Source organism: Microtus pennsylvanicus, chromosome 1, assembly GCF_037038515.1.
Source record: "Microtus pennsylvanicus isolate mMicPen1 chromosome 1, mMicPen1.hap1, whole genome shotgun sequence".
NCBI classification, from domain to species: domain Eukaryota; kingdom Metazoa; phylum Chordata; class Mammalia; order Rodentia; family Cricetidae; genus Microtus; species Microtus pennsylvanicus.
In genome coordinates, this window is record NC_134579.1 from 148,423,102 (window position 1) to 148,433,886 (window position 10,785).

The 10,785-nt window shown below is 39.7% G+C and overlaps 1 protein-coding gene across 1 annotated transcript; it reads right to left on the reverse strand.

Moving 5' to 3' along the window:
- Positions 1 to 607: 607 nt before the first annotated feature.
- Positions 608 to 8,200, reverse strand: LOC142837361 (zinc finger and SCAN domain containing protein 4D-like). The gene is made up of 4 exons (XM_075952421.1): positions 7,808 to 8,200; positions 6,065 to 6,224; positions 5,306 to 5,978; positions 608 to 803 (listed from the first exon to the last, which is right to left on the reverse strand). The coding sequence occupies exons 1-4, from the start codon at positions 8,198 to 8,200 to the stop codon at positions 608 to 610; spliced, it is 1,422 nt and encodes a 473-aa protein (XP_075808536.1).
- Positions 8,201 to 10,785: the final 2,585 nt, after the last annotated feature.

Sequence of the window (10,785 nt, forward strand, 5' to 3'; positions counted from 1 at the left end):
AACTTTATCTTCAGCTAGTTCCTGAAACACAGTCACTGAACTGGCTAATCCTAGATTTCTGGTTTTCTCCCCGCTTAGATTTTGGGCTCAAGTTTTTCCTGCTAGGGGGTTCTGGATTTATCCAAGTCTTTCATATTCCCACTTCTTCTAGTACCTAATTCTAATCATAGAACTAGATTTTAGTATTTTTTGACCTTGTAAGGCACTATATTGGTGGAATAACATCAAAATCTGAACAGCACTTATTCCTTCTCTAATGAAGGTAATTAGTTTTAATTCATTAAAATATTGAGGGGCCTGTATAAGGGCAGCTACCCCAATGCCCAGGATTACTGCTAATGTCATAGAAATAGGTTCTCATCAAAAGCGACTTGGGTGCTTGTCAAACTTAACCCTAAGCATGTTAGCTGGATGATAAAAGACCCTAGGTACCAGTTGTACAAGCACACAGTGATCTTTGGTGTCATTAAAAAACCGATGTCTACATGCAAGGTATCAGTCCTGTATTACAAGCCCACCATTTATCTAAACTGGGAACTGAGTACCTGGTGTCAGGAGTCTTAGCCCCCTTAAGAGTCTCATTACATAACCTCAGTAAGAGGCAGCCTTACTGACTAGTCCCCAAAACACAAGCCTCTTGACTGGTAGTGTTGTCAAAAGCCTCAGATACTGCAATTTTGGGTAGTTCAGGAGCTCGCTTCATATTGAAGGCGTGGATCCAGGCAGAGATGCATACTTTTTTCAGTTGTTCCCAGATCTGGCGTCTCACCACTTCAAGGGCCTTTAGGTGGGAAAATAAAGGTCTAGAAAGAATAGCATTAGGATTATACATTCCACCTGACTCAGTGAGCAGTGGCGGTTCTCCACATAGGATCTCATAAGGGGTGAGTTTAAATCACCCTGGGGTGTTCCTAACCGGGAACAGGGGAAAGAAGGAGGGCTGTCCGGTCATTCCCACAGGTCTCTAGCTCCAATTTTGTAAAGGTCTCTTTTTAGAATGTATATTTATCTTTTCCACCTGACCTGACTCTGGGGTCGGTAAGCACAATGTAATTTTCAATTGATCCCAGTTGGGTGGCCAGTCCCTGACTTACCTGGGCAACAAAGGCAGATCCATTATCAGACCCGATTACCCTGGGTATCCCAAACCTTGGGAAGATTTCTAATGATCTTCTTAGCCACCACATTGACTGGCTCAGTCCTGGTAGGAAAAGCTTCTACCCATCCTGAAAAGATATCTATAAAAACTAATAAGTACTTATTACCATATCTGGCTGGTTTAATTTCTGTAAAATCTATTTCCCAGTAGGTCCCAGGCAGGGTGCCCCTGAGCCTCTTCCCAGGAGTATATATGGAGTGTCTTGCATTAGTTATAGCACAGGCCTTGCAGCTTTTGACTACTTCTTCTGCCAAGTCAGAGAGTCCTATAACATAATAGTCGGAGGACCTAACCACATCTTTTAGTTTCTTTGCCCCCATGTGGGTCAGGTAATGTAAGTTGGTAACATACTTGTGCCCTTCTTTTTGTGGGAGGACTAGTTTTCCTCCTTCTGTCTCTACTGCCCCATATGGGGTTTTCTTTACCAGTCCTAATTTTCCCATAACTTGATAGTCCTCGGGGGTGTATCTAAAGTTGGTTTCACAGATATCATGATAATCTTTAGGCTCGTTGACTGCCAGGATCTTTGCTCACTGGACCGCCTGTTTAGCAGTTAGGTCTGTCATCTGATGTCCTTTAGCCACAGCATCTGGAGCTTTTTGGTGTCCTGGACAATGTATGATGGCTACCTACTTTGGTAAATGTATGGCCTCGAGGAGGCTCAAAATTTCAATCCTCTTTGTCTGTATTTTGCTCTGTGTATTGGGCAGTGGCAAAAGCATACCTGCTGTCAGTGTAGATGTTGAGACTTTTCCCTCTACCATTTGTAGAGCTGGTATCAAAGCCACAAGTTCAGCTTTCTGTGCCAACGTCCTTCAGGGAGCTTATGCCCAGACTACTTGCTTTCCACCCACCACTGCTGCCCCCGCCTTCTGCTTACCTTCAACCGCGAAACTGCTGCTGTCCTTATACCAGCTCGGACTTCCAGGCCAAGGAAGATCCTTCAGATCATTTCAGGTATGAGATTCTTCTGCCAAAATGTCAGTGCAGTAATGGGTAGATGAGGTGTCATCTGTCTCAGGCAGTGGGGTAGCAGGATTGAAGACAGCAGGGGGAACAAAGGTCACTGGTTCAGTCAACAAAAGGCTTTAATCACCTCCTGCCAGTTTGAGTCTCTTTCTAATAAAGGAATGGGACACTCAGGGAAAACCAGGAAGGAATGAGTCACTTGTCCTCTTCCCAAATCTATAGTTTGTAAGGTGGTCCACAGATTTTGTTTCTGTCCAGTTGCTCCAATTACTATATTCTTTTTATTCTTTAACTTCCCCAATGGTTGTTTCAGCACAGAGTGTTCAGCCCCTATGTCCACTACAAAATCCATAGGGGTTCCCTCCACAGTCAAGGTTACCCTAGGCGCAGGGGAGGGGGTCCGAGCCCCGTCCCCTCTAACCCATCTTCTTCTAGGGCCAGTACCTTAGAGGCCCTTCCTTTCTCCTTTGGGTATTCTCTTTCCCAATGTCCTTTTTCTTTGCAATAAGCACATCAGTTTTTGTCCAAGGGGTGCCTCTGTCCATCTTCATTCATCTTTGGTCTTTCGTTGCCCAGGTTCTATCTGTCTAGGTCCTGTCTTTCCTTTCTTTCCTACCACTGTAGCCAAAATTCTATCAAATTTCTCTCTTGTCTATGATCCCTCCAGTTCTCTCTCTTCTGCCTCCTGCCTTTCTCTCTCTTGCTTCTCTTCCTCAGTCTTTCACTTATGAAACACTTTCTCTGCCTCCTTAACCAAATCCTGCAAGATATAATCCTGCAACCCTTCTAACCATTGTAACTTTTCTTAATATCTGATGCTGACTGTCCTAAGAAGGCAATAGATACAGCTGAACCTCAGAGGTTGGTCAAAGGGAGTATATCATCTGTAAGCCTTAAGAAACACAGATGTATTTTTGTCTTTATGTAGCTTTATTTTAAACTCAATATTTTTATTTTTTAATTTTAGTATTTGGAAACAGGATGTTTATGTGTTTTTGGATGTCCTGGGACTAACTGCACAGACCAGGTTGTCCTTGAACTCACAAAGATCCACGTACTTCTCCCTCCCAGGTTTTGGGATTAAAGGTGTGTGGCCACCACACACAAGTTTTCTCTTTCTTTTCTTCTAAAGGATTTTATCGTTTTTTTGAAATCTCCCAAGTCTACATATATTTTTAAACACACTGTATAGAAGGTTCTTTGTCTGAATATATCTTTAGATTCAGACAAAAGAAAAGAAAATAATAATTTTTAAAGCAGATACAATCAGTAGCAGAGACTTCTGAAATATCATCTGCTAATATCCAGAATATTATTGTCCCTTGTTCCTTGCTCCACCTCGGCCCATCCCAGGCCTCCTAGCCCATCTCAGCCTATTTAAGTACCTGCCAGATACAATTAAATGAGATCCTGCTTCGACAGATTCCTGACTCCGTGTGTTGTTTCTCCCCTGTGGCCAGGGGAGAGGTCTGGATAGTCTACACTCACCATTCTGCTCAGCCCCAGGCAAAGTCCAGCAGGTTCAACTATGCCCCCACCCTTTCTGCCAGAGAACCCTGCACTAGGGTACTGGAGTACCCATGTTGAGATCAATTTCTCCTTTGCACAGAATGAGAAATTATCTTAGAAAAAGTTAGTATATAAAGTTTGTTTGTAAAACAATTCCTATGAGAAATGCAGACTAGAGATATATATCTTGAAGAAATGAATAAACACAAAGAATATAATGGTACATGAGCTAAAGTATTTTGATGAAACTTCTAGAATGTTGATATCAAAAACATGGCATGCACAAGCTGAATCTATGTGCTGAAGAGAGTAAGATGAGTAAATGAAGAAATGGACCACAGGCTGTGGAAATTGGTTTTACTTTCTTTTTATTTCAAAGTATATATTAATAATACATTGCCAGCTATAGCTTAATGATAATTTCATCCAAGTGTATTATATGCTCCTATATTATTGATGCCGTATCTTCTCATCTGTTTCCCTACTTCTGCGTCCTTGTTCTTTTCCTTGATTAGGCAGTTCAGGATTTACTCTGGTTACACTTGCTCCTTGATTTCACTTGAAAGAACTCTTAATATTTGCCTTTGTGAGACTGACTAATTTCTCTTTGTGACCTGTGTTGGCATTCATATTTCTACATTTTCAGATCAATGATGTCATTTGAAGAATTGCAGTGTTTACAGAAGAGAAGCAACAAACAAGAGGTCGGAGCAGAAAACACCGATTGCTCCATGACATACCATATAATTTCATCACATAATTAATACTTCATGTCTCTGGGCATCAAAGATTTCTTACAGAATGTAGGGCTAAGCTCTGCTTCTGCATCTCAGACTGTGAAAGCAGCACAGTTTTTCTGAGATGGTACATGTTTCAAATAAGTTCTCATGTGATTGATATGTCCTCAAGAAAATTTACATGAGATTAACTTTAAAGGTTTATGATTACATGTAGTTCTGGAAGAAAATATGGTCAGATTAATATGAGTTTGGCTTCTGACTACTGAAAAGCTCTTTCTGAGAGAGGCAAATTGTCAACACCTGTATTTGATTACAAGCATAGCTGGTGGTTTGGTTATGCAGGGCATGACTCATTATTAGCATGGTAATTTACAGCCACCTCCTTCAACCTCTTGAACAGTGATTTTCAATCTTCAAAATGCTACAACCATTTACTATAGATTTTCATGTTGCTGTGACCCAAACGTAAAATTATTTTTATTACTTCTTCAAAATTATAATTTTTCTACATTTATAAGTAGCAACATAGGTAACTGATAAGAAGGATATCTGATATGCCAAAATTTATTAAAAGGTCCTTCAAACGCTAAAGGTGTTGAGAAACGCAGATTTAAATTTTTCTCTAATCAAAATATGTAGTATTTATTGTAAGTGATGCATAAGATTTTCTCTTCCATCTTTTGTTTTCTGTTGGCAATGCCTTACTCTGTGGTTGCAGTATGCCAACTTATAATTTCCATTTCCTGAATTCCCCTAGTTTGTATTATTTCTACTGCTTCTATTTCTTGAACAGTCTTACGGTTTCCTTCAAACATCTGTTTTGTCTTTGGTTTCCCAACATCCTCAACTGAGTTATTGACTTCCTCTGAGTGTTTATTGTTTCTTACTTGTGAGGAAGGGTACAGTTCATTCTGATTTGTGACAATACCTCTGATGGCGGTGAAAGGTGGATGATTGGCGGTAACTACTGTTACACTTGGAGCAAGTGTAGGGCTTCTCTCCTAGATGTGTCCTCTCATGAATTAGCAGGTAGGTTTTATGGCTGAACGACCTTCCACAGGTAGGACATTTGAAAGGCTTCTTTTTCTTGTGTATGATCTCATGGACTGTCAGGTCTGAGTGAGTATAGAAGCCTTTATGACATGTTGTACATACAAATGACCTCTCTTTCTTTTGTACTTTCTTGTGAACTGAAAGATTAGAGGGATATTTGAAGGACCTGAAATATTCCTCACATTTGTATTTGTTTGGGTCTCTGTGGAGTCTCTCATGATGACCCTCACATATGCAGTTTGCTGCATGATTCTGGAAGTCTTCAGTCTGCAATGGGCTGGAGGAAATCCCTGGTTGTACCTCCACCATAGGGACATCTCCAGAAAAAGCTGAACTTTGAGATTCTTCCTGGTATCTGGCAATGTCCTGACGTGTTGTGAGATCCAGAGCGATTTCATCAGAAACAGCTCCCTCATTGCGATCATGAAAATATTCTGTTTGGATAATGAAAAGCGAATCCATCTCATTTTTTACAGGACTAGTAACCCAACCATTTTCTTCACTAGAGTTCCAGGAATACTTTTGGCCATCTTTACTGTCTTCATGTCCTTTGAAAATAAGACAGTCTGTGAATCAGTGCATAAGAAGTAACCCCACAAAACATCCCTTCTCTATATATCTCTCTGACACTCACCTGTTGCTAATAATCTGTCTTCGGATATTGGCAAGATTCTCTTTTCATTCTCTAAAGTTGATGCACTTGCCAATTGTTGTTCTTTAAAACGCTGGATGACTTCTTTTAATGTTATATTCTCAGAAAAGAGTGCTTCCTGCCCATGCATGAAGACATGAACCTGTAAACAAAGCCAGATGACCACAGCCAATTATTCTGGATGATAGAACACCTGCCCCCTCACTAATTTCATTGCATCACTTGACTATAGGTTACCACATTTCTCTTACATTCATTTTCAATGGCTTTATTCTGTATTTCCCAAGTTATGTATCCTAAAGCCACTATTTACTGTGTATTTACAAGTGTTAGGTCTCTGTTCTCAGGGAAATGGTATACGCTAGCTTTCAGTAATGCCTATCCACCACATTATCTTCAGCTGCCCAATGCATTGAATGAGGAAAAATGAGGTTTGTCTTAATTGAAAACTAGGGACTTTCCCCATCAAGAAAGGATTCTCATTATTCCAGGAAATGTCCCTCATCACACCAAAGCTAGAAAAGCTATACCAAAATTGCTACTTTAATGAAAAATTCACAAGGTTGTATGTTCAGAAAGAGAATTATAGAATGAGCATTACAAAAGTATGTACGGGGTGTTTGAAGAACTTCACCACCTTGGCTATTTCTGTCAGTGAATGAGAATAATGCAAACTCAGACATTATAAAAGATCTACATCTTGCTTGAGATTATTGGTTTTTTAAATTGTCATTGCTGCACCATTATTCACCAAGGTATTTCTCATGGGTGTGTCTGTGTTGAATATGTTTTTGAGAGGATACGATACTATCCTGCTGCTTCAGTTTAGCAGCAGGACCTAAATGACATGTACTAGATAATTTAGAAAACCATTAAGACAACTATACCCATGTATTCTGTGCCCCAGGTCTTGGATCACAGGATAGTCCAGAGATTAAAATGTTAAATGGGCGCCAAGACTCCTAGATGAAATTATTTAGGTAATACTCATATTTGAGAGGCCATAACTTCCTCCAATTTACAACTCGACCTATGTTTCAATTTCTTAAAAAAAGATTGAAAATCATGAACAACATCCCTGACAGCAAAAAAAAAACAACAAAAATAAAAACAGTTCTGTAACCCCACCTGAAATTTGCCAAACAACATGCAAGTGTGTCCATGTGGGTGTGGGGGGGGAATGAAATCACTGTTATTCAAATATGTGCTAATGTTTCTGATATTGATTCACCAATCATTTTCCAGATGACCTAAATATTTCTCTAATGTTTCTAGCTGTTATTAAAAAAACTTGCATTCTCCTACGAAAGTTGTCATTTTTCGGTTGACCCCACAGGATGATTGTAAGTACAGAGAAGTCTACCCTTGAATGTGAGGTCTTCTTCACTAGTTCTCAGACCCTTATAATAATTACAATATGAGGACCTCAGCAAACAAGCCATCTTTAGAGCCCAGACTATCTCTTTTCTAAACCTTCAAAGGATTTTCTCTAATATCATCTCCCAGTAGCTTGCCACTTGCAAATAAATTACATACAACTTGTTCCACCATGCAATCCATGGCCTCTTTTCTGTTTGCCTCACGTGAATTTAAAGCAGTAGGAAGTCTCCATTGTAAATATGTTTATAGATGGCACTACAGACTGATCAATAAACAACTATAAAGCCTTCCTATTTTCCCCAAATGTAGAGGACTGTCTGTATTCCTCTCAGTCACGCTACTCACCATGACAGGAGGCTTCAAGCACTCGTCAGTCAGTCCCTGCATGAGTTTCCCCAGGTTTCGTCCACTTGATTCCCACAACTCTTTCACAGCAATGTCCTTGGAGCACCCGGTTTTGAGAAACTGTTCCAAGACCAGCTGAGAAATTATCTGCTCCTTGGTCTGTTCTTCTGGCTTCAACCATGAGGTAAACATCTCCCAGAGTGTTTGCAACTCCTGCTTTGCACAGGAGCCATTGTCATTTGGGAAAAAGTTGAGGCAAACACTCGCAGTATTAGAGATGTCTTCTTCCCACTGCTCAGGAGAAACCCGGCTTTGAATAAACTCTATGTTTTCTACCTCACCACCATTTTCTGGTGACAGGGACTTAAAGGAGTCTTTGAGGTGTGAAGCCATTCTGCTGAAAAATCCTCAGAAATATTCAATTTGGGCAGCTCAGTATTTTTCTTGTGACTTGAAGATCTGTTTAAGAAATTTGTGGATGGGTTAAAGCAATGAATGAAAAGGTAAGACACTTGTTAATGTCACAGGTCTCCTAAGAGTCTTTTCAAAGTAAATATTTCAGAATTCTACACCAATTATTTTATTATTTTATTGTATTTTTGGTTTATCGAGATAGGGATTCTCAGTAGCTTTGGAGCCTCTTTGGAACTAGCTCTTGTGGACCAGGCTATCTACGAACTCACAAAGATCTGCCTGCCTTAGCCTCCTAAATTCTGGGATTAAAGGCTTGGGCCACCACTGTCCAGCCACAAATTCTTCTAAAGATGAGAACAAAGAAAAAATACAATATAATATTACTTTACCCGACTGAAAGAAAAATCCTGGTTTGAAAATGGGAAGACCTTAAATGAGAAAACAGCAAGCTGCATGGTAGCCAAGGGTTATCTGCTCACCCCTTTGTAAAAGGTAAAAGTTATTGTTGCAGAGTCTCGAATTTTCTGTTCCACCTGGGTCTCCCCTTTCTAGAGCCACAGAGCAACACATTTGTGTGAGCAGAAAGGTTTTCCAAAAGACCACACAACTTAGAGACCTCCCCACGATTGTAAAGCAGCAACTCCCAGACCCACAATATTATCAAACCTACACATACCCACTCCACAAAGAAGGGAAATGTTTCTGTTCTCCAAAGTGGTCTCTTTCTAGGGGAGATCAAGGCTGATTCCAGCAGGCACTAGGTGCTGATGTGTCTCCAGGCCTGTGCTCTGCTTTAACTGAGCTTCTGCTCAAGCTGTTTGTCCTTTTATAGTGTCTGACTTCAAGGATTCAATCTGTTATGCTAATTAGTTAGACACTCCCTTGGATCACAGCTCCTGTATCTGGGCGTGGCAGCCATGACCTTGTACCTAATAAGCACTGTGGTGAGCATTAGGGACTCAAGTTCAAGCACTGCCTTGTAGTCTAATAAGACCAAGTTCAGCATAGCCAAGCTTGAACAGCATTCACATATCAAGTCTGTCATTTTTCTATGACTTCTAATAAACATGCTTTAATTGATTAAAGCCCAGAATATAGGAAAACAGTTATGATTATCAATGAACATAAAAAATTGTTGTATGAAAGATTCAATTATTTTTGTACAATTTTGCTAAACCTTTTCCATATTTGAATTTTTCATGGGTATATTATTTGTTTTTGGATAAATAAATCTCACCAGAGAATCCAATGCTAATCTAAACAAGTAGGGCAAAGGTGACACACACCTTTAATCCCAGGATCTGGCAGAGAAGCAGATTAATCTCCTTGAGTTCCAGGCCATTCTGGGCTACAGAAGATCAACGTAGAAAGAAATCCTGGTGTTTTTGGCCTAAATCTTTAATCCCAGTACTAGGGAGTCATATGTTTTTAATCCCAGCCCTAGACAAAAAAAAATTAGAAGAAAAAATGCTTCAGTATGATTAGTTTATGGTATCCCAGCTTTTGTATAGGTAAGATATCTTATTTAACTTAGTTGTTTCATTTTTCTGATGTTAAAGTTAAATCCAAATTGATTTCCCAGACTTATTTTAACCCATCTTATAGGAATTCCTTCACAATTTTTAGAAATTTTTCATTATCCTAGAGAATGGATGTGTTTTAGAGTATCTCAGATTTAAGAAATTTTAGTCCCTGTATTTTCAGCTTCTTTGGGATGATGGCATTTACAGTACTGTGTTTGTGTTGGAAATAAGCACACTTTGATAACAGAGCACAGTCTTTGTCGGTAAGTCCTCAACTTGTGAGTTTCGGGGGACACAATTGAACCAAACAATCACCATGCTTGGAGGTTGTCATTCACAAAGGCACAGGCCTTTAATCCTGTCCCTTTAATCCCCATAGTCAGTGTTTGTGAGTTTGAGATCCAACCGGTATACCCAGTGGTTCCAGTGCAGACAGGGATTCATAGCGAGACAATGTCTTATAAAAACAGAACAACAATATCAGCAAAACAGTAAAAGACAGAAACCAAGAAGAATTCTGGAAGTAATAAAACAGTTCTGCTGTTCTACAAGCAACAGGATTGTAGATAAAGTTCATTCTAAACCAACTAAAGAATTTAGACTAGATCAGGCCATAAGGCACTCATTTGCAAAAACTAGTTAATTTCAAAAAGAGCAAAGAAAAAGAGAGGAAAAACCTCATTTTGGATGTAAATTTTAATTCTGCATGCTATAATCCTCAGGTCATGTCTATCTTACAACATGTACTTCCAAAAGTAAAACATCTTTACTTTGCGAATAGTGGTGATTCTGGGCAAGCCTGTCTTTCTATGTCGTGCATCGGAGTCGTCTTCAGCACTACTTCCTCTGTCTCATTCCAACACTAAGATTTTACCTTGTACACTGCAGTGTTTGCATTCCAGACTCTGTGGATATCAGAAAATCTTAGCCAGTGTGGAATGAGGTAAACGACAGAAGTCATGGTAGATGAATGACAGCCTTGGTATTCTTTCAGTGTGGAAATGTCCCCTTTCACTGCAGTGACTGATCATACATGCATTG

What these genes read in the sequence shown, in the direction of transcription:
- LOC142837361 (XM_075952421.1), bottom strand. Translation starts at nt 8,200, where the DNA reads ATGGCTTCACACCTCAAAGACTCCTTTAAGTCCCTGTCACCAGAAAAT. An exon ending in GCTTGAAGCCTCCTGTCATG is followed by an intron (nt 6,225 to 7,807) that starts GTGAGTAGCGTG and finishes CTTTGTTTACAG; the next exon opens with GTTCATGTCTTCATGCATGG. An exon ending in AGACAGATTATTAGCAACAG is followed by an intron (nt 5,979 to 6,064) that starts GTGAGTGTCAGA and finishes TTATTTTCAAAG; the next exon opens with GACATGAAGACAGTAAAGAT.